General features: G+C 45.3%; 1 protein-coding gene across 1 annotated transcript in view; it reads right to left on the bottom strand.

The window, feature by feature from the left end:
* LOC138296470 (serine/threonine-protein phosphatase 2A catalytic subunit beta isoform) overlaps positions 1-23136 on the bottom strand; it is a 171060-nt gene that overhangs the window by 87948 nt on the left and 59976 nt on the right. Inside the window, exons 3-4 of the mRNA XM_069235617.1 lie at positions 20453-20626; positions 10686-10775 (exon numbers count right to left, since the gene is read on the bottom strand). Coding sequence (XP_069091718.1) covers positions 10686-10775; positions 20453-20626 — 264 coding nt within the window. The remainder of the gene's footprint in view (positions 1-10685; positions 10776-20452; positions 20627-23136) is intronic.

Raw genomic sequence — 23136 nt, 5'->3', positions numbered from 1 at the left:
TCACCTTTCATTTGCATCAGCCATTTGAGAGGTCTGTGGTCGGTTTGAACTAGGAAGTGAGTCCCAAAGAGGTATGGTCTCAGCTTCTTCAGGGACCAAACCACAGCAAAGGCCTCCCTCTCAATGGCACTCCAACGCTGCTCCCTGGGGAGTAACCTCCTGCTAATGAAAGCAACAGGCTGGTCAAGGCCATCATCATTTGTTTGGGACAAAACTGCCCCTATCCCATGTTCAGAGGCATCAGTCTGCACAATGAACTGCTTAGAATAATCTGGAGCTTTGAGAACTGGTGCTGAGCACATTGCTTGTTTCAGGGTGTCAAAGGCCTGTTGGCAGTCCACAGTCCAGTTCACTTTCTTGGGCATTTTCTTGGAGGTGAGCTCAGTGAGGGCTGTCACAATGGATCCATATCCCTTCACAAACCTCCTGTAGTACCCAGTCAAGCCAAGGAATGCCCTGACTTGAGTCTGGGTTTTTGGAGCTACCCAGTCCAGAATGGTCTGGATCTTGGGTTGGAGTGGCTGAACTTGGCCTCCACCTACAAGGTGGCCCAAGTAAACCACAGTTCCCTGCCCTATCTGGCATTTGGATGCCTTGATAGAGAGGCCTGCAGATTGCAGAGCCTTCAAAACCTTCTTCAGGTGGACCAGGTGATCCTGCCAGGTGGAGCTAAAGACAGCAATATCATCAAGATAAGCTGTGCTAAAGGACTCCAAGCCAGCAAGGACTTGATTCACCAACCTTTGGAAGGTGGCAGGGGCATTCTTTAAACCAAAGGGCATAACAGTAAACTGATAATGCCCATCAGGTGTGGAGAATGCTGTCTTTTCTTTTGCTCCAGGTGCCATTTTTATTTGCCAGTACCCTGCTGTCAAGTCAAAGGTACTTAGAAATTTGGCAGCACCTAATTTATCAATGAGCTCATCAGCTCTTGGAATTGGATGGGCATCTGTCTTGGTGACAGAATTGAGCCCTCTGTAGTCCACACAAAACCTCATCTCTTTCTTTCCATCTTTGGTGTGAGGTTTGGGGACTAAGACCACTGGGCTAGCCCAGGGGCTGTCAGAGCGCTCAATTACTCCCAATTCCAGCATCTTGTGGACTTCCACCTTGATGCTTTCCTTAACATGGTCAGATTGTCTAAAGATTTTGTTCTTGACAGGCATGCTGTCTCCTGTGTCCACATCATGGGTACACAGGGGTGTCTGACCAGGGGTTAGGGAGAAAAGCTCAGGAAACTGTTGTAGGACTCTCCTACAATCAGCCTGCTGTTGGCCAGAGAGGGTGTCGGAGTAGATCACTCCATCTACTGTGCCATCTCTTGGGTCTGATGACAGAAGATCAGGGAGAGGTTCACTCTCTGCCTCCTGATCCTCATCTGTTACCATCAACAGATTCACATCAGCCCTGTCATGGAAGAGCTTAAGGCGGTTCACATGGATCACCCTCTTGGGGCTCCTGCTTGTGCCCAGGTCCACCAGGTAGGTGACCTGACTCTTCCTCTCTAGTACTGGGTAAGGGCCACTCCATTTGTCCTGGAGTGCCCTGGGAGCCACAGGCTCCAGAACCCAGACTTTCTGCCCTGGTTGGAACTCAACCAGTGCAGCCTTTTGGTCATACCAAAACTTCTGGAGTTGTTGGCTGGCCTCAAGGTTTTTGGTTGCCTTTTCCATGTACTCTGCCATTCTAGAGCGAAGGCCAAGTACATAGTCCACTATGTCCTGTTTAGGCTCATGGAGAGGTCTCTCCCAGCCTTCTTTAACAAGGGCAAGTGGTCCCCTTACAGGATGACCAAACAGAAGTTCAAAGGGTGAGAACCCTACTCCCTTCTGTGGTACCTCCCTGTAAGCGAAAAGCAGACATGGCAGGAGGACATCCCATCTCCTTTTGAGTTTTTCTGGGAGCCCCATGATCATGCCTTTTAATGTCTTGTTGAATCTCTCAACTAAGCCATTAGTTTGTGGATGGTAGGGTGTAGTGAATTTATAAGTCACTCCACACTCATTCCACATGTGCTTTAGGTATGCTGACATGAAGTTGGTACCTCTGTCAGACACCACCTCCTTAGGGAAACCCACTCTGGTAAAGATACCAATGAGGGCCTTGGCTACTGCAGGGGCAGTAGTCGACCTAAGGGGAATAGCTTCAGGATACCTGGTAGCATGATCCACTACTACCAGGATATACATATTTCCTGAGGCTGTGGGAGGTTCCAGTGGACCAACTATGTCCACACCCACTCTTTCAAAGGGCACCCCCACCACTGGAAGTGGAATGAGGGGGGCCTTTGGATGCCCACCTGTCTTACCACTGGCTTGACAGGTGGGGCAGGAGAGGCAAAACTCCTTAACCATGTTGGACATATTGGGCCAGTAGAAGTGGTTGACTAACCTCTCCCACGTCTTGGTTTGTCCCAAATGTCCAGCAAGGGGAATGTCATGGGCCAATGTTAGGATGAACTCTCTGAACAGCTGAGGCACTACCACTCTCCTAGTGGCACCAGGTTTGGGGTCTCTGGCCTCAGTGTACAGGAGCCCATCTTCCCAATAGACCCTATGTGTTCCATTTTTCTTGCCTTTGGACTCTTCAGCAGCTTGCTGCCTAAGGCCTTCAAGAGAGGGACAGGTTTCTTGTCCCTTACACAGCTCTTCCCTTGAGGGTCCCCCTGGGCCTAAGAGCTCAACCTGATAAGGTTCAAGCTCCAAAGGCTCAGTTCCCTCAGAGGGCAGAACTTCTTCCTGAGAAGAGAGGTTCCCTTTCTTTTGCTGTGTTGCAGTTGGTTTCCCAACTGACTTTCCTGTTCTCTTGGTAGGCTGGGCCATTTTTCCAGACTCCAGCTCTACTTTTTCACCCTGTGCCTTGCATTGTGCTCTTGTTTTCACACACACCAGTTCAGGGATACCCAGCATTGCTGCATGGGTTTTTAGCTCTACCTCAGCCCATGCTGAGGACTCCAGGTCATTTCCAAGCAGACAGTCCACTGGGATATTTGAGGAGACCACCACCTGTTTCAGGCCATTGACCCCTCCCCATTCTAAAGTAACCATTGCCATGGGATGTACTTTTCTCTGATTGTCAGCGTTGGTGACTGTGTAAGTTTTTCCAGTCAGGTATTGGCCAGGGGAAACCAGTTTCTCTGTCACCATGGTGACACTGGCACCTGTATCCCTCAGGCCCTCTATTCTAGTCCCATTAATTAAGAGTTGCTGTCTGTATTTTTGCATGTTAGGCGGCCAGACAGCTAGTGTGGCTAAATCCACCCCACCCTCAGAAACTAGAGTAGCTTCAGTGTGGACCCTGATTTGCTCTGGGCACACTGTTGATCCCACTTGGAGACTAGCCATACCAGTGTTACCTGGATGGGAGTTTGGAGTGGAACCTTTCTTGGGACAGGCCTTGTCTCCAGTTTGGTGTCCATGCTGTTTACAGCTATGACACCAGGCCTTTTTGGGATCAAAGTTTTTACCCTTGTACCCATTGTTTTGTGAAGAGGCTCTGGGCCCACCCTCCTGTGCAGGTTTTTGGGGGCCTGTAGAAGACTCTTTACTATTTTTAGTTTTGGTTGTCTCATCACCCTTCTGCTGGGGAGTCTTCGTGACCCCTTTCTTTTGGTCACCCCCTGTTGAAGTCTTGGACACCCTTGTCTTGACCCAATGGTCCGCCTTCTTTCCCAATTCTTGGGGAGAAATTGGTCCTAGGTCTACCAGATGCTGATGCAGTTTATCATTGAAACAATTACTTAACAGGTGTTCTTTCACAAATAAATTGTACAGCCCATCATAATTACTTACACCACTGCCTTGAATCCAACCATCTAGTGTTTTCACTGAGTAGTCAACAAAGTCAACCCAGGTCTGGCTCGAGGATTTTTGAGCCCCCCTGAACCTAATCCTGTACTCCTCAGTGGAGAATCCAAAGCCCTCAATCAGGGTACCCTTCATGAGGTCATAAGATTCTGCATCTTGTCCAGAGAGTGTGAGGAGTCTATCCCTACACTTTCCTGTGAACATTTCCCAAAGGAGAGCACCCCAGTGAGATCTGTTCACTTTTCTGGTGACACAAGCCCTCTCAAAAGCTGTGAACCATTTGGTGATGTCATCACCATCTTCATATTTAGTTACAATCCCTTTGGGGATTTTCAACATGTCAGGAGAATCTCTGACCCTATTTATGTTGCTGCCACCATTGATGGGTCCTAGGCCCATCTCTTGTCTTTCCCTCTCTATGGCTAGGATCTGTCTTTCCAAAGCCAATCTTTTGGCCATCCTGGCTAACTGGATGTCCTCTTCACTGGAGTTATCCTCAGTGATTTCAGAGTTGTTGGTCCCTCCTGTGAGGGAACCAGCATCTCTGACTATTATTTGTGGAGTCAGGGCTTGAGAAGCCCTGCTCTCCCTAAGTAGGACTGGAGGGGGGGAATTTCCCTCCAAGTCACTATCTTCATCCTCTGAGTTGCCATCCTCAGAGGGGTTGGCCTTTTCAAACTCTGCCAAAAGCTCCTGGAGCTGTACTTTGGTAGGTTTGGGGCCCATTGCTATTTTCTTTAGTTTACAGAGTGACCTTAGCTCTCTCATCTGTAGATGGAGGTAAGGTGTGGTGTCGAGTTCCACCACATTCACATCTGTGCTAGACATTATGCTTCTAAAAGTTGGAATACTTTTTAAGAAACTAAAACTGGTTCTAGAATCTAATTCAAACTTTTACAAACTTTTAAACTCTAAAAGAAATGCTAAACAGGATCTAACACAAGGCCCTAGCAGGTCTTTTAAGAATTTAGAAAACTTTTCAAATTGCAAAACTCAATTTCTAATGACAATTTTGGAATTTGTCGTGTGATCAGGTATTGGCTGAGTAGTCCAGCAAATGCAAAGTCTTGTACCCCACCGCTGATCCACCAATGTAGGAAGTTGGCTCTGTATGTGCTATTTCAAAGTAAGGAATAGCATGCACAGAGTCCAAGGGTTCCCCTTAGAGGTAAAATAGTGGTAAAAATAGATAATACTAATGCTCTATTTCGTGGTAGTGTGGTCGAGCAGTAGGCTTATCCAAGGAGTAGTGTTAAGCATTTGTTGTACATACACATAGACAATAAATGAGGTACACACACTCAGAGACAAATCCAGCCAATAGGTTTTTATATAGAAAAATATCTTTTCTTAGTTTATTTTAAGAACCACAGGTTCAAATTCTACATGTAATATCTCATTCGAAAGGTATTGCAGGTAAGTACTTTAGGAACTTCAAATCATAAAAATTGCATGTATACTTTACAAGTTATTGACAAATAGCTGTTTTAAAAGTGGACACTTAGTGCAATTTTCACAGTTCCTGGGGGAGGTAAGTTTTTGTTAGTTTTACCAGGTAAGTAAGACACTTACAGGGTTCAGTTCTTGGTCCAAGGTAGCCCACCGTTGGGGGTTCAGAGCAACCCCAAAGTCACCACACCAGCAGCTCAGGGCCGGTCAGGTGCAGAGTTCAAAGTGGTGCCCAAAACGCATAGGCTAGAATGGAGAGAAGGGGGTGCCCCGGTTCCGGTCTGCTTGCAGGTAAGTACCCGCGTCTTCGGAGGGCAGACCAGGGGGGTTTTGTAGGGCACCGGGGGGGACACAAGTCCACACAGAAATTTCACCCTCAGCGGCGCGGGGGCGGCCGGGTGCAGTGTAGAAACAAGCGTCGGGTTCGCAATGTTAGTCTATGAGAGATCTCGGGATCTCTTCAGCGCTGCAGGCAGGCAAGGGGGGGGTTCCTCGGGGAAACCTCCACTTGGGCAAGGGAGAGGGACTCCTGGGGGTCACTTCTCCAGTGAAAGTCCGGTCCTTCAGGTCCTGGGGGCTGCGGGTGCAGGGTCTCTCCCAGGCGTCGGGACTTTAGGTTCAAAGAGTCGCGGTCAGGGGAAGCCTCGGGATTCCCTCTGCAGGCGGCGCTGTGGGGGTTCAGGGGGGACAGGTTTTGGTACTCACAGTATCAGAGTAGTCCTGGGGTCCCTCCTGAGGTGTTGGATCGCCACCAGCCGAGTCGGGGTCGCCGGGTGCAGTATTGCAAGTCTCACGCTTCTTGCGGGGAGCTTGCAGGGTTCTTTAAAGCTGCTGGAAACAAAGTTGCAGCTTTTCTTGGAGCAGGTCCGCTGTCCTCGGGAGTTTCTTGTCTTTTTGAAGCAGGGGCAGTCCTCAGAGGATGTCGAGGTCGCTGGTCCCTTTGGAAGGCGTCGCTGGAGCAGGATCTTTGGAAGGCAGGAGACAGGCCGGTGAGTTTCTGGAGCCAAGGCAGTTGTCGTCTTCTGGTCTTCCGCTGCAGGGGTTTTTCAGCTGGGCAGTCCTTCTTCTTGTAGTTGCAGGAATCTAATTTTCTAGGGTCCAGGGTAGCCCTTAAATACTAAATTTAAGGGCGTGTTTAGGTCTGGGGGGTTAGTAGCCAATGGCTACTAGCCCTGAGGGTGGGTACACCCTCTTTGTGCCCCCTCCCAAGGGGAGGGGGTCACAATCCTAACCCTATTGGGGGAATCCTCCATCTGCAAGATGGAGGATTTCTAAAAGTTAGAGTCACCTCAGCTCAGGACACCTTAGGGGCTGTCCTGACTGGCCAGTGACTCCTCCTTGTTTTTCTCATTATTTTCTCCGGCCTTGCCGCCAAAAGTGGGGGCCTGGCCGGAGGGGGCGGGCAACTCCACTAGCTGGAGTGTCCTGCTGGGTTGGCACAAAGGAGGTGAGCCTTTGAGGCTCACCGCCAGGTGTGACAATTCCTGCCTGGGGGAGGTGTTAGCATCTCCACCCAGTGCAGGCTTTGTTACTGGCCTCAGAGTGACAAAGGCACTCTCCCCATGGGGCCAGCAACATGTCTCGGTTTGTGGCAGGCTGCTAGAACTAGTCAGCCTACACAGACAGTCGGTTAAGTTTCAGGGGGCACCTCTAAGGTGCCCTCTGTGGTGTATTTTACAATAAAATGTACACTGCCATCAGTGTGCATTTATTGTGCTGAGAAGTTTGATACCAAACTTCCCAGTTTTCAGTGTAGCCATTATGGTGCTGTGGAGTTCGTGTTTGACAGACTCCCAGACCATATACTCTTATGGCTACCCTGCACTTACAATGTCTAAGGTTTTGTTTAGACACTGTAGGGGTACCATGCTCATGCACTGGTACCCTCACCTATGGTATAGTGCACCCTGCCTTAGGGCTGTAAGGCCTGCTAGAGGGGTGTCTTACCTATACTGCATAGGCAGTGAGAGGCTGGCATGGCACCCTGAGGGGAGTGCCATGTCGACTTACTCGTTTTGTCCTCACTAGCACACACAAGCTGGCAAGCAGTGTGTCTGTGCTGAGTGAGAGGTCTCCAGGGTGGCATAAGACATGCTGCAGCCCTTAGAGACCTTCCTTGGCATCAGGGCCCTTGGTACTAGAAGTACCAGTTACAAGGGACTTATCTGGATGCCAGGGCCTGCCAATTGTGGATACAAAAGTACAGGTTAGGGAAAGAACACTGGTGCTGGGGCCTGGTTAGCAGGCCTCAGCACACTTTCAATTGTAAACATAGCATCAGCAAAGGCAAAAAGTCAGGGGGCAACCATGCCAAGGAGGCATTTCCTTACAGTGACCACCTATCAGGAGGGGGCTTCTGACCTCATCTGCCTGACCTGGCAACTCAGATGCTCCCAGGGGCATCTGTCCACCTTCAATTCAAGATGGTAGAATCAAGTGGACACCTGGAGGAGCTCTGGGCACCACCCCTGGGGTGGTGATGGACAGGGAAGTGGTCACTCCCCTTTCCATTGTCCAGTTTCACGCCAGAGCAGGGACCTGGGTCCCCGGACTGGTGCAAACCAGTTTATGCAAGGAGGGCACCAAAGCATACCAGTGACTTGGGGAGGCTACCCCTACCAAGCCAAGTAAAATCTATTTCTAAAGGGGAGAGGGTGCTGTCTCCCTCCCCTAAAGGAAATCCTTTATTCCGCCTTCCTCTGCTTGAGCTGGTCAAACCAGAGAGGACTGGTATGAGCAATTCTGGGGATCCTCTACGGAGCCCCCAGAATACAAGGAATCATAGCCAATACAATCAACAGTATTGGGGTATTATTTTGACATGTTTGATACCAAACATGCGCAGTTTCTGAGTTACCATTGTGTAGCTGTGTCCAATGCACAGGTAAAATGGCTTCCCCACACTTATAAAGTCCAGGAAAATGGAGCTGGAGTTCGTAGATTCACCTCTGCTCATGTAGGGGTGCCTGCAACCCAGCCCTCTGGGCTAGGAGGGCCTGCCATAGAGATGAGACAGTGACCTGGTGCAGTGACCTGCAGTGAAAAGGTGCATGCACCTTTTTACGCAGGCTGCAATGGCAGGCCTGCAGACACATTTTGCAAGGGCTCCCATGGGTGGCACAATACATGCTGCAGCCCACAGGAAATCCCTGGTGCCCCAATGCCCTAGGAATCAAAGTACCATATACTAGGGACTTACTTGGGGGCACCAGTATGCCAATAGTGGGGTGTGCTAAGTCCTAAGCAACCAAACTTAGAGGGAGAGAGCACAGTCACTCACTCGGGTCTTGGCTAACAGGATCCCAGTGAACACAGTCAAAAAAACTGACAGCAGGCAAAAAGTGGAGGTAACCATGCCAAAAAGAGGGTTCCTTTCTACAGAAAATAACCTTAGTGGAAAGAATGTGTGCATAACAGGAGCACAGAACAGAAGCAGTACAGTCAATGTGTACATCAGCCTATGCATGCACCCACTGCACCACAAAGCTGAACTGAGCATTTGTGTTTTGACACTGCCTAGCAGTCACTAGCCAATGCATACATACCATGCACTGTATAGCTGAAAATGTATGCTACGACATGGCCTAGCAAGCCCACAGTCTGCAGCCCTTTATCAGGGCAGGCAAACTGTACACCACAAGCCAGAACTAAAAATGCATGCTTCCATATAGCTTTGCTTGCTCCAGTCAATGCACAGTAACTAAGGGGAGACAAAGGGTGTGGCCAACATTGACCATGTCAAAGAACCTTTGTTGTAATCTATTTTTAAACCATTGTGTGCAGCAATCACGCTACTTTACAACATGGCTAGAAAACCATGGACAAAGCTTCACCCCTGCTTTGTTTTTTTCTGCAGTTTAGTCTGCTCTCCACCACAATGAACAAAACGAGCCTGAGAACAAAATCTGAAACTAGGAAAATAAAGAAAGGTCAGGCCTATCTTGGAGGGGGTCTGCTTAAAGGATAATCATCCTCTACATCAATATACAGTGCCCAAATTCCTCTCAGAAGAGCCTTTCGCAGGAGACCTTTGTGCCCTGTAGTGCAAGGAAAAACAAAGGGAGGCAAAGAGCTTAAAGTTACGTTCTGCAAATCATAACTTTGCACATGTGTTCCAAAGTATCCTACTGCTTTCAGTGCAGCTAAAATTTGTTTACACTTAACAGCCTGTTCATTCTCTCCTTTTAGAAGAATACATATTTTCATTACCACAGTCTCTGCCTTTCTAATGAAAAACCACATGGACACATTAAATGCCTACTTTGTGCTTTCCAGAAGAGCACAGATGAGTGTAAATTGGTCTGAATCTCACATAACATGAAGATTTCTTTGTAGAGAGCTACTAAGATTTTGCACAAGGCAAAAGATTGGCAATACCTTTTACGCCTTGTCTATCAGACAGTGCAAGCTGTCTGTTTTCTAAAGATCTATTGTGAATTTACAGTGGGCTTGCTAGGAGCTGGTTTCATCAGTTTCATTTGCTTGTTTCCTACTCCAACAATTGCCTTCGTCCCTCCCCAGAGCATAGCCTCTTTACCATCAATTTGACTGTCTGATTTGCATTCTTCTGCTGCTCTCTTATAAAAAACCTGAAACTGCATGTGGTTTCAGTCTCTTCCTCACTAGCTTGCTCACCCCACCCCAAAATACCTGCCTCAGCGCTCAGAGATGCTCTCTGCTTCGACCGCTTTTCTCCCACTTCTTCCTGTGCCGTTTTTACCACCCTACCACCACCCATCCCCACACACACCTCTATTGCCCACTTTCATTCTAATACTTTTATTATTGACAACTGGTGTCCAAAATATTAGATCTGCAAATATAAAAAGAAAATAAAAAAAACCCACAAAGCAGCTTTTTATTTTTCTTTCTTTTCGCCACTGCTGTGCAGCATCCACTGGCAAAAAGTATTTTGTTTTGCAAACTGCACTGGCCAAATCAATAGTTGCCAATGTGAGATCCACCGGCTTTGCCACTGCTTGTTTAACTTTGTTTTCTTTGTGATACTGTAGAGCAAAGATATGAACTACTGGCAAAGTGTCATAACCCATCTTGTGAGAATCTGCCTCCAATGCTCTAGTCTAGTGCATGGTCACCATCATTAGAGTCTTTTAATTTGCCTTGTGGCCTATACAGTTTTAGGCCTTGTTATCTATTCAAAGTAATATTCATTCACCTTTCTGCTTAACCGGGCCCCTTCACTGGGAAGATGAGAGTTGCATGTGAATCCAGAAGAGTCTTCAACATGCAAAACTATTGTTACAGGCAACTTTTTTGCAGTTTGAATCTTTTCTGGTTTCAGATGTAGAAACCAGAAATATTTCACTCTGTAAAACAAGGGCTACAATTTATTATGTTTCTTGAGGACTAATCATGAAAGGCCCAAGAGAAGATACTGGAATAATACATAAACCACAAAAAAAACCATACCTCATGAGGAACTTCTTGCAGACGATCTAAAGCTCGGATGTGATCAAGTGTATCAATTGAAGGCGAAAGGCCACCGTGAAGGCAGAAAATCTGTACAAAGATATTTTGTATTTAGCTGTTAGTACTGGAAATCAGTTTTGCAATCTTGAAGCATTAACTATTTTCTTTAAAAAACAAAAAGAAGGAAAGAGAACCCAGAGAGACAATTTAGTTCAGTCAGAATATTCTAGTGCAAATGATACATCTGGACCACTTCAACTGCTCAAACCATCTCCTTTATCGTCAATGGGGTTAAAGTTAGAATTTAATAACACTTATGAAAAATTACATTTATGCAGAATGAGTTAATTACCTTTAGTTTCTACTGTTCCCACTTCTAAAGTAGTTGGGCGCCATGCTTTTTTTTGTAACAGGTAATGACCCAAAACAGGTCTACTGGACAGGTAAATAGTGCAGACCAAAAACAGTTTCTCACCTGAAAAAACAGTTCTCTAGCATTTGCATCCTTAATAGATTCACATGTTATAAATCATTCCCTGGCACAGAGTTAGGAGTCTGACTATACCCTTTGCAACAGCAACAGAAGCTCAAATTGTGCCTAAAAGACTGTAATGAAAATGTCACTTACCCAGTGTACATCTGTTCGTGGCATCAGTCGCTGAGATTCACATGGTATGCATGAGCTCGCCATCTGGTGTTGGGTCGGAGTGTTACAAGTTGTTTTTCTTCGAAGAAGTGTTTTCGAGTCACGGGACCGAGTGACTCCTCCTTCTGTGCTCATTGCGCATGGGCGTCGACTCCATCTTCGATTGTTTTCCCCGCAGAGGGTGAGGTAGGAGTTGTACTATAGTAATAGTGCCCGCGCAATGAAAAATGTAAGTATGTACCTATTAAAGGATTAAATAATATATATACAAATGTACAAAATTGAAGGTAACTTCTGAACTGCTACAGGCTTCCGGGGAGGTGGGTGGGTCCATGTGAATCTCAGCGACTGATGCCACGAACAGATGTACACTGGGTAAGTGACATTTTCAGTTCGATGGCATCTGTCGCTGTAGATACACATGGTATGCATAGACTAGTAAGCAGTTAGTTCCCCATAAGCGGTGGTTTAGCCTGTAGGAGTAGAAGTTGTCTGAAATAGAGTTCTTAATACCGCTTGACCTACTGTAGCTTGTTGTGCGGATAGCACATCTATACAGTAGTGTTTGGTGAATGTGTGAGGCGTAGACCAAGTGGCTGCCTTACATATTTCCTGCATTGGGATGTTTCCTAAAAAGGCCATTGAAGCACCTTTTTTTCCTTGTTGAATGTGCCCTGGGAGTAATGGGCAGTTGTCTTTTTGCTTTAAGGTAGCAGATTTGGATGCATTTAACTATCCATCTGGCTATACCTTGTTTTGATATTGGGTTACCTGCATGAGGTTTTTGGAATGCAATAAATAGCTGCTTAGTTTTTCTGATGTTTTTTGTTCTGTCAATGTAGTACATTAATGCTCTTTTGACATCTAATGTATGTAGTGCTCTTTCAGCCACAGAATCTGGCTGTGGGAAAAAAACTGGTAGTTCTACCGTTTGATTTAGATGGAATGGTGAAATAACTTTTGGTAAAAATTTTGGATTAGGTCGTAGGACGACCTTATTTCTATGTATTTGTATAAAAGGCTCTTGTGTTGTGAACGCTTGAATTTCACTTACTCTTCTTAGAGATGTAATGGCGATGAGAAAGGCAACTTTCCAGGTTAGGAATTGTATTCCGCAAGAGTGCATGGGTTCGAAAGGTGGGCCCATGAGTCTTGTTAGAACCACGTTTAGGTTCCACGAAGGAACAGGTGGTGTTCTTGGTGGTATAATTCTTTTAAGCCCTTCTATGAATGCTTTGATAACTGGTATCCTATACAAGGAAGTTGAATAGGTAGTTTGCAGGTATGCAGATATTGCTGCAAGGTGTATTTTAATAGAAGAGAAGGCTAGCTTTGCTTTTTGTAAATGGAGCAAGTAATTTACTATATGTTTTGGAGTTGCGTCTAGTGGTTTTATCTGATTATGATGGCAGTACCAAACAAATCTTTTCCACTTACTTGCGTAGCAGTGTCTAGTGGATGGCCTTCTGGCCTGCTTTATGACTTCCATACACTCTTGGCTAAGTTGTAAGTGTCCGAATTCTAGGATTTCAGGAGCCAGATTGCTAGATTCAGCGATGCTGGGTCCGGGTGTCTGATCTGTTGGTTGTGTTGCGTTAACAGATCTGGTTTGTTGGGCAGTTTGATGTGTGGTACTACAGACAGATCTAGCAGTGTTGTGTACCAGGGTTGTCTTGCTCACGTTGGTGCTATTAAAATGAGTTTGAGTTTGTTTTGACTCAATTTGTTTACTAGGTAAGGAAGGAGAGGGAGAGGAGGAAAAGCGTAAGCAAATATTCCTGACCAGTTCATCCATAGGGCATTGCCTTGGGATTGCTTGTGTGGGTATCTGGACGCGAAGCTTTGGCATTTTGCGTTCTCTTTTGTTGCAAATAAGTCTATTTGTGGTGTTCCCCAGAGTGTGAAGTAGGTGTTCAGAATCTGTGGGTGGATTTCCCATTCGTGGACTTGCTGGTGATCTCGAGAGAGATTGTCTGCCAGCTGATTCTGGATCCCCGGAATAAACTGTGCTATTAGACCAATTTGATGGTGGATTGCCCACTTCCATATTTTTTGAGCTAACAAGCTTAACTGCGTTGAATGTGTTCCTCCTTGTTTGTTTAGATAATACATCGTTGTCATGTTGTCTGTTTTGACAAGGATGTATTTGTGGGTTATGATTGGTTGGAAAGCTTTTAGTGCTTGAAAAACTGCTAATAATTCTAGATGATTTATATGCAGTTTTGTTTGATGCATGTTCCATTGTCCTCTTATGTTGTGTTGATTGAGATGTGCTCCCCACCCTGTCATGGAAGCATCTGTTGTTATTACGTACTGTGGCACTGGGTCTTGGAAAGGCCGCCCTATGTTTAAATTTATACTGTTCCACCATAGAAGCGAGAGGTAAGTTTGGCGGTCTAGCAACACCAGATCTAGAAGGTGACCCTGTGCTTGAGACCACTGTGAGGCTAGGCACTGTTGTAAGGGCCTCATGTGCAGTCTTGCGTTTGGGACAATGGCTATGCATGAGGACATCATGCCTAGGAGCTGTAGTATTGTTCTTGCTTGTATTGTTTGGTTTGGAGACATGTGTTGAATGACTCTGTTGAAATTTTGGATCCTTTGTGGAGTTGGCGTTGCTACTCCTTTTGTCGTGTCTATTATGGCTCCTAGATATTGCTGTACTTTGCTTGGCAGAATGTTTGATTTTGCAAAGTTGACGGTGAACCCTAGTTTGTAGAGGGTTTGTATGACTTGATTTGTGTGGTTTGAGCATTGTGTGAGCGAACTGGTTTTGATTAGCCAGTCGTCTAGATACGGGAACACATGTATTTGCTGCCTTCTGATGTGTGCAGCGACTACTGCTAGGCATTTTGTGAATACTCTTGGAGCGGTTGTTAAACCAAATGGCAATACTTTGAATTGGTAATGTATTCCTTTGAATACAAACCTTAGATATTTCCTGTGTGATTGATGTATTGGTATATGGAAATATGCGTCTTTGAGGTCTAGGGTTGTCATGTAGTTGTGTTTTTTGAGCAATGGTAACACTTCTTGTAGTGTGACCATGTGAAAGTGGTCTGATTTGATGAATGTGTTTACTACTCTGAGGTCTAGAATTGGCCTCAGTGTTTCGTCCTTTTTTGGTATCAAGAAGTACAGTGAATAAACTCCTGTGTTTATTTGTGTGCTTGGTACTAATTCTATTGCATTTTTTTGCAGTAGTGCTTGAACTTCTATCTCTAGAAGCTGTGAATGGTATTTTGATAAATTGTGATTTTGGTGGTATGTCTGGAGGGAATTGCAGGAATTCTATGCAATAACCATGTTGGATAATTGCTAGGACCCATGTGTCTGTAGTTATTTTGTCCCATGCTTCGTAATATTGACGTATCCTCCCCCCCACTGGTGTTGTGTGGGAGGGGTGAGTGACGTGTGAGTCACTGCTTGTTGGTAGTGGTTTTGGGGCTTTGAAATCTTCCTCTATTCCTAGGGAATTGCCCCCCTCTATACTGGCCCCGAAAACCTCCCCTGTACTGTCCCTGGTAGGTGGGCGGTGCAGACTGTGAGGTGCTAGCTTGTGTGGCCTGACCCCGAAACCCTCCTCTAAAAGGTGTTTTGCGGAAGGTGTTATAAGATCCTCTGCTCTGCGGGGAGTAGAGTGCGCCCATGGCCTTGGCAGTGTCAGTGTCCTTCTTGAGCTTTTCTATGGCTGTGTCGACCTCCGGACCGAACAGAAGTTTTTCGTTTACTGGCATGTTAAGCACTGCCTGCTGAATTTCTGGCTTGAATCCAGACGTTCTGAGCCATGCGTGCCTACGGATGGTAACCGACGTATTAATGGTCCTTGCGGCCGTGTCTGCTGCATCCATGGAGGAGCGTATTTGATTGTTTGAAATGTTTTGACCCTCCTCAACAACCTGTTTTGCTCTTTTTTGCAGATCTTTTGGGAGATGTTCAATGAGATGCTGCATCTCATCCCAGTGGGCTCTGTCGTATCGCGCAAGCAGCGCTTGTGAATTTGCGATGCGCCACTGGTTTGCTGCTTGGACAGCAACCCTCTTCCCGGCTGCATCGAACTTCCTGCTTTCTTTATCTGGGGGAGGTGCATCCCCAGAAGTGTGTGAATTTGCCCGTTTTCTGGCAGCCCCTACCACCACAGAATCTGGTGGCAGCTGAGAGGTGATGAATACAGGGTCCGTAGGAGGCGCCTTATACTCTTTGTCCACCCTAGGCGTCACTGCCCTACTTTTAACTGGCTCCTTGAAAATGTCCTTTGCATGGCGTAGCATGCCTGGGAGCATCGGCAGGCTTTGGTAGGAGCTGTGGGTTGAAGAGAGGGTGTTAAATAAAAAATCATCCTCTACTTGTTCCGAGTGTAGTTCCACATTATGGAATAGTGCTGCCCTAGCCACCACTTGTGAGTAGGCTGTGCTGTCTTCCGGTGGTGATGGCCTAGTTGGGTATGTGTCTGGGCTGTTATCAGACACTGGTGCGTCGTACAAGTCCCACGCATCCTGATCTTGGTCATCGTGGCTCATGGCGGTGTGAGCTGGCGAATGTGACGGGGTGTAAGTTGGCGAAGCCGGAGTTACAGGTGGAGGCGAGGGAGGAGGTGTTACCTTTTGTGCTGTTTGTTGCTGAGGAGTAAACTGAAGCGTTCTCTTTCGTTTGACAGGTGGAAGGGTACTGATCTTCCCAGTCCCCTGCTGAATAAAGATACGCTTTTGCGTGTGATCCACGTCAGTGGATTGCAGTTCTTGTTCAAATCTATGTTTCTTCATTTGTGAAGACATAGAATGCTCTTCAGTATAGGAGCCTGAAACAGGGTCTGATGTCGCTTTTTTCGGCTCCGAAAACCCTGTTGATTGTTTTTTCGGCTCCGAGGTAACCTTCCTCTTTTTCTGTGCCGAAAATTCTTGGCCTCTATGGTCTTCGGCGCCACTGTCTCGGCGTCGATCCGTGTCGACACCGAACTCTCGGTGTCGATGCTTCTGTTTAGCACTCTCTCGGTCCCGAGGAGGCTGCGTGCCGGTGTCTCGACCGAAGTCGGACGATCTTGACACTGAATGGGCCTTTTTCGGTGCCGATTGTTGGTCACCGAGAATTTGGGTGGAGCCATGGCCGGTTGGCAGTGGCGTCCCCTGGGCCTTCTTTCCTTTTTTAAGTTCTGATCTCGACGTCTTACTCACAGTTTTTGTAGAGTCTAGCTCGTCGGAGTCTGAATCCTGGATGGAAAAGGATTCCTCCTGTTCCTCTTCTGTCTCGAACTGTCGACGCTCCTTTGGCGTGGACGCCATCTGCAGTCTTCTCGCTCGACGGTCGCGCAGAGTTTTTCGGGACCGGAACGCCCGACAGGCCTCACAGGATTCTTCGCTGTGCTCGGGTGACAGGCACAGGTTACAGACCGAGTGTAGGTCCGTATAAGGATATTTGTTGTGGCATTCGGGGCAGAATCGAAACTGGGTCCGTTCCATCGGCGTTGTTCTCCACGCGGTCGGGCCGACTAGGCCCCGACGGGGTGCCGAAATCTACCCCGAAGGGTACCGAAGCGCTTCGATGTTAAACGCGTCGTCGTATGTGTCTATCTCGAACCGGATCGCAACGATACCGTCGAAAATCTTCAGTTTTCAGCTATCTTTCCGTTCCGAAACCCGGAGCGACAGGAACACGTCCGAACCCGATTGCGGAAAGAAAACAATCGAAGATGGAGTCGACGCCCATGCGCAATGAGCACAGAAGGAGGAGTCACTCGGTCCCGTGACTCGAAAACACTTCTTCGAAGAAAAACAACTTGTAACACTCCGACCCAACACCAGATGGCGAGCTCATGCATACCATGTGTATCTACAGCGACAGATGCCATCGAACACAGTGTTACTTTGGTAGCACAATCACATCATTGGAAGCAACCTAAACTACATCTCATGTGTTGACAGTGCACCGAATTCCACTCCCCCAAAATAACACAATCATTCAGATTTCTATGGTATGTCTTAGGAGAAGCGAGTACCTCAAAGCTCAGCTTCATTTCTTCACATACTTTTCATAAAAATACCATGTTGTTTCCATGGATTACTTTGTCCTTCTACACACCACCTCACTGGTGTTGGCTGTGTTTAAAGGTGTACCAGTGAAGGGCTCCTTCACAACAGGATTCATCTAAAAAGACCCTTTTCATACTCTGTGGCTCCTGTAAGAAGCCATTCTTCAGGCGGTCTGGCTTGGGAGAAGATGCTTTATGAAAAGGAGCCAGACAAGAACAACAAATGTTGCCTTTAACCAGAGTATAACCCAAGTCACCGCAAAATGTATTGAAGTTTTCCTCTAAGACCCTTAATGATCAGGAGGGCCACTTCTTGAAAAAGGTCAGGCACAGGAAGCCACCCTCTTGAGGCTAGAAATAAACCTAAAAAGTTTTACTTTTGCAGCTGGAAAGTACAAAGAAAAAAATCTGACAACTTGGGTTATTCTTTGGAGAAGCCCCTACTTAAATCCTCAAAGATGTCTGACAGGAAGCTAGACTAGTGCTCTAAAGCAGTGGTTCCCAACCTTTTGATTTCTGTGGACCCCCACTTTAACATTAATGGAACCCAGGGACCCCCACTGAATCATCATGGGAATCCAGGGACCCCCGCCTGAGTCATTACTGGAAGCTGGGGACCTAATTTGTCAATTTTTGCTAATATTTTTTACGTTTCTAGGCTCTCGCGGACCCCCTCAGAAGGCTTTGCGGACCCCCAGGGGTCCCCGGACCACAGGTTGGGAACCACTGCTCTAAAGGGTCCACCGCAATGTCTCTTAAGGAGACAAGATCCCTGTTCAATTTATCAACAGCCTGTGGTATTGAGACTTCCTCAGCAATAGATTTTAAGGCACTGCTGACAACTAATCATTGATGTACTATTGTCGAAGCCTCTGTTACACTCTTCTTCTGTGACCCACACCACTGCATTGGTAGTCCACCTATTAAAGACTCTGCTGATGACCAAGCTAACATCTACAGCAAGGTTCACACTGAAAATCAAGAAAACAGGAATGGCATGAGGAAGCTTCTACCACGCTGACAGCAGCTTTATTGCATGCTTGCGAATAGCCTTCAGGTGTACAGACATGCACTCGACTCAGGCCTTAGGGTCATTGCCTGATCCCAGGCACCAGAGAGACCAAAACTGGGGGATCAGACAGACATCTGTCTGACATTCCCCACAACGCCTGAACCCTGTAGGTTTTGCACGGGACATGTCCCTGGCACATTAAGAGCAATAGTTCAACCATGGCTGACAAAGGGTTAAAAAAGTTTGTCAAAACGTGACAGAGGTAGCTCTATGGATCTGAGCTGTTTGCGCTGAAATAAACGGATGTAAGTATGCCGGGGTGGCACATATGCGAGTACTGCAATGTCACTCTCAAAGTGGATGATGCCAACATAGAGACAACCCATGCCACCTACTGGCATGCAAAGGTACTGCTCAAGATTTTCCGGATACAGTCTGACCCCTGGGGAATAGTTTAAGGTGAGGAATCTTCAGATAGAAGTCTATCAGAAAACTAGATCCAAGTGAGGATGTCTGAACAGTCAAGTCCTTCAGATTAGGAACTAAGACACTAAAACTGAGGAAGATGAACAGTGTCAAGTTATACCGTAGCTATCTAAATGGAAAAAGACACAAAACCTTTTAAAGAGAAGAAAAAAATGGCTCCATAAACACATAAAAAACAAACAACAACGAGGAAGCAGGACTGAATAGTGTCCCACAATACTAATCCACCTCTTGTTTCAGCTTAAATGAGGTGGAAGGGGTGCTGCAAAACTGTAGCTGACTAATTGTACGGAATGTTCCGAAAGCCCCTGGATAACAATTTAACGAACCATGCAAATCTGAAAGCAAAACAATTACAAGTGCCCATCTCAAAATCCAACTGGTAGGTTACAGAGCTTTCATATCAAAGGCTTAGCCATAGAAAGCAGAAAAGGAGGACACGGAATCAAATGAATACGATAGAGATTTTGTACTTTCTTTTAACATTTACTTGCATTTCAAAAAGAAAATACATATTACGTTTCATGTCGCACCAATCTATAGCAATCTGAACCAGTATATAGGTTCATCTTATAGTTGGTCTTGATACAATCACAACAAGGTATTCAAAGCCTGGTGTAGCCCCACTGCGTACTCAATCTAGTCATTAGTAACCAGAGTGCCATGTAATTCACAGGTCATCAGTAGTGTCATCGTTATCTGGGCTGGGGCACGCAGAGATGTTATGCTTCATAATAATTACATTCAGGAAGGTAGCTAGATCAGCAGAGGACAATGTTCAAGCCTTGAAATAAGGAGGTGGTGTAAGACTTCTGAGCTTGGTTTCCAATTCAGGCGATAAGTCAACCTTTAGCTTGATCTTCAAAATTAAAGAAAAAGCAAGCGTTCTATTTGAGACTAAATGAAGCTGCGGAGGTCAACGGGAAAAGGAATACATTTGGTACATTCAAAACTCAAGAGCCATGGTTAGCTGTAGGTCAACAGGAAAAAGGCTAAACAGAATATAGTTAACGTTTTGTGTCCAATAACAGAGTTAAAAAGGCAGAAAATGACAACGGATGTCTTAGTTCAAAGCTAAAACTCAAAACCTTGAGATTTAAAAAGAGATATAAAAACGGAAAAAATAAACCAAACCTTGTATTGCTATTTCGCAGCAAGATGCTGTAGAGTTTAAAAAAAAAAAAAAAACCTGTAAAAGCTTCAGGTTTAGTTCAAGAATGGCTTGAGAAAAAAAAAAAACGACCATAAGAATTAATAACTGTAAAAGCTTCAGGTTTAGTTCAAGAATGGCTTGAGGAAAAAAGCTTTTTTAATAAGAATTTTGTTTAGTAACACACTGCACCTTCATTGTCGAGCCACAATACAGCACATTCTTAGGGGGTTCGATCCACTATCTTCCGGGAGCATTATTATTTTGTTTTTGGCCATTGCTAATAGCTACTAGCAACTTACATTAAAGCACCATGCGGAGCCTGGCTAATGCCGGTCACTGGCATCTGATTTTGAAGGCATTTGGAGATAAACTTCAATAATTTGTATAAATCATTAACTGGATCCCTTCAATTATCATTCCCCTTGTAATGAAACAGTAACTATACCTGTCCGTCCACCAAGGCTGTAAGTGGAAGGTAGTCAAACAGATCTGTGAAGTATTTCCAAACATTTGCATTTCCATATTTTCTTAGACATTCATCATAAAAGCCATAAACTTGTGTGATTTGTCGACTCTCATGGTTTCCCCTCAATATCGTAATGCGTTCAGGATAGCGCACCTGGAAATGAATCATACAAAACATTTTAACCCAGGCACAGAAATTCAGGCGAGAAGTTAAACAGAAGTGCGTTTGCAAGTAAAACCAATTCTCCATCCTGAGCGTTCAGATAGAATAGGAAGCAAGCCGTACACCAATAAAGCAGTTAAGTCAGGAAAACAGGGGGTGAGCAAAGACCAGAATCACACGTTAACACCATGTTATATTTGCAGAAAGGTCTGAACAATACTTATCCCTCAGATTCGAAGTCAAAACAGTCTCGTAAACGTATAGAACACGTTTCATATGCCAATTCTGCAAATCACGTTAAAGTAATAATTCTGAAGAGCTAATGAGGTCGTTTTTCCTCTCACTGAAACAGCCTTATAACTGCCAGAAAGGTTAGTTGGCCCACCTAGCGTTCCTAATTGAGCTGCCGCGTCTTATCGTTTAAAAATGTATTTTAAAATATAGTCACTGAACAAGTCACTACAAAGATAATAGCGTAGTTATCTCTCACCAGAAAAAAATTGCTTGCCCTGGAGGAAAAATAAATAAATAAAAAAAACGGGAAAAAAAAAATCTCACATAAAAGTATCATAAACCCCAATAGTGAGCCAGACCTCGTATAAGCATTTTAAACAACTGGGACACTTAGCATCCAAGAACATTCAAGTGAAGCAAACTATTTGGTGCAGGAAGTCAAAGGCGTACATTCCTACTCCAGATTAAAAATCCTTCCTATATGCATCTACTTTTTACCTCATGACTTTGTTATGCAAATATGAGACATGCAACCAGGAACTACTGTTCAAAGACCTCAAGCTCTGCAAATGCACAAGCTGTTTAAAAACTTGTGCATTCTTTAATTTGCAGTCGCTACAAACCAAAACAACTCTAGTCCTGACGACCAAAACGAAATTGTATCCACTGCTTCAGTCACGGAAAATTCAGCACACTTGTCCGAATGATCTAAATTAGGCACATTTCAGCATGGCCATACGGTAGCTGTCTGAGTTAGCCTTAAAAAGTGGAATTAGAAGGATTATTTGCCAAGGCCACGTCTGTCCCGGTCAATAAAGACATGTCAAGGAAGTCCATGGCCGGGTCCTAGCTTATAAGGAGCAGAAAGTGGCAGTCTTGGCAAGAGAAAGATAAACCTAATTCTATGGAGGACCTACATTTAAAACCTCCAAGCCTTTGCTAAAATCTGTATGGAACACTAAGGGACTGCTATTTATCGCACCTAGTAAATAACGATACCACAGGGTTCGTGATTTACCAGGTGTGATAAACAGATTATATATACAAGTTTCAGGAGAAGAACATAGGGATTTTGGTATTTAATACACCAAAATCCAGTTGGTACGGTAGAACTGTATGCTCTTCCCCGTTATATTTCGGCAGGTTTGATCTGCTGAAATTGAACGAATGTTGAGCTAGTTAACACATCTGATAATTACCAGATGTGTTAAAATACAAACCCCTAAGAGTTTGAAGGTATTAACAAGTAACTTGTAATTAGGGCCTTAGCTGGGAAATATTAATTTTGTGAGGCAGAAACTATTTCACTTTAGACTTCTCACGAGAGCTAGTCAGACTGTACTGTGCATCGCCAAGCCTGTGCCTCTGATTAAGATACTTTGCATTCAAACCTACTAATATTCACACCAGAAAGAACTGCTAAAGTTACTAGTACTACCCAGCTCTGAGTCCTAGATCACCATTCACATTCTCTCTAGACGAGGCCTGGCATTTCTATCCAGAGAGGTGTCCATCAAAGATTGGATCATTCATCTGGTGTATTTTGCCCAGAGAGTAACAAGAACTTTGCCGGAGACAAGAAGTACTTTAGCTCGCAAAAGCTTAAATCAACCAAATTTGTTTTTCATTTATTTCCATATTTTCCTATCTTGACAGGCTGCTCGAGGCACCTCGTCTTTGTTCTGGTAGTTTGAAAGCATACACATTGCTGGCTATGGAGATTCACCAAAGACAGGCCTAGACCATAACCTCTCAACAAAAAGTGCACCTAAATTAGGACAGTTATGACTAAGGGAGTAGTGGGTGAACTGTAGTAAGAGGAGGGGTGGTTTATATCAGGCTACAACTACATTAGAACTAGGCAGCCAGTGGCAATCCCGAAAAGTGTTATGAATTCAAGCCCATCCTTAAAGTACTTGGGCAACAGCACTTTGAAAAACCTGGTTTGTCCCCAGGTCCCCAACCATAAGCTATTAGCCCAACTCAACCAATGATCCCTCAGTCTCACTGGTGTACAAGCCCAAACTATTTACAAGTGGTACCCTGACTTAAAATCACAACCCAAACACAAGCGCTTCAGAAAAGCTCTAAGTTTAGACAACTCCGATTTGCTTCAACGAAAATCAGCAGAGGATAGTGGTATCAACTTAACACTAAGTTAACAGACCTATCCAAATGAATTTCAACCTCCCCTTAAACTATTTTCTTTTAATGTCAAAAGTAATCAAAAGGCAACCCACACAGCTTTCAACTACTTTATTAATGAA

This window comes from Pleurodeles waltl, chromosome 1_2 (genome assembly GCF_031143425.1).
Source record: "Pleurodeles waltl isolate 20211129_DDA chromosome 1_2, aPleWal1.hap1.20221129, whole genome shotgun sequence".
Classification (NCBI taxonomy): domain Eukaryota; kingdom Metazoa; phylum Chordata; class Amphibia; order Caudata; family Salamandridae; genus Pleurodeles; species Pleurodeles waltl.
This window is presented reverse-complemented; position numbering and strand designations above follow the sequence as displayed.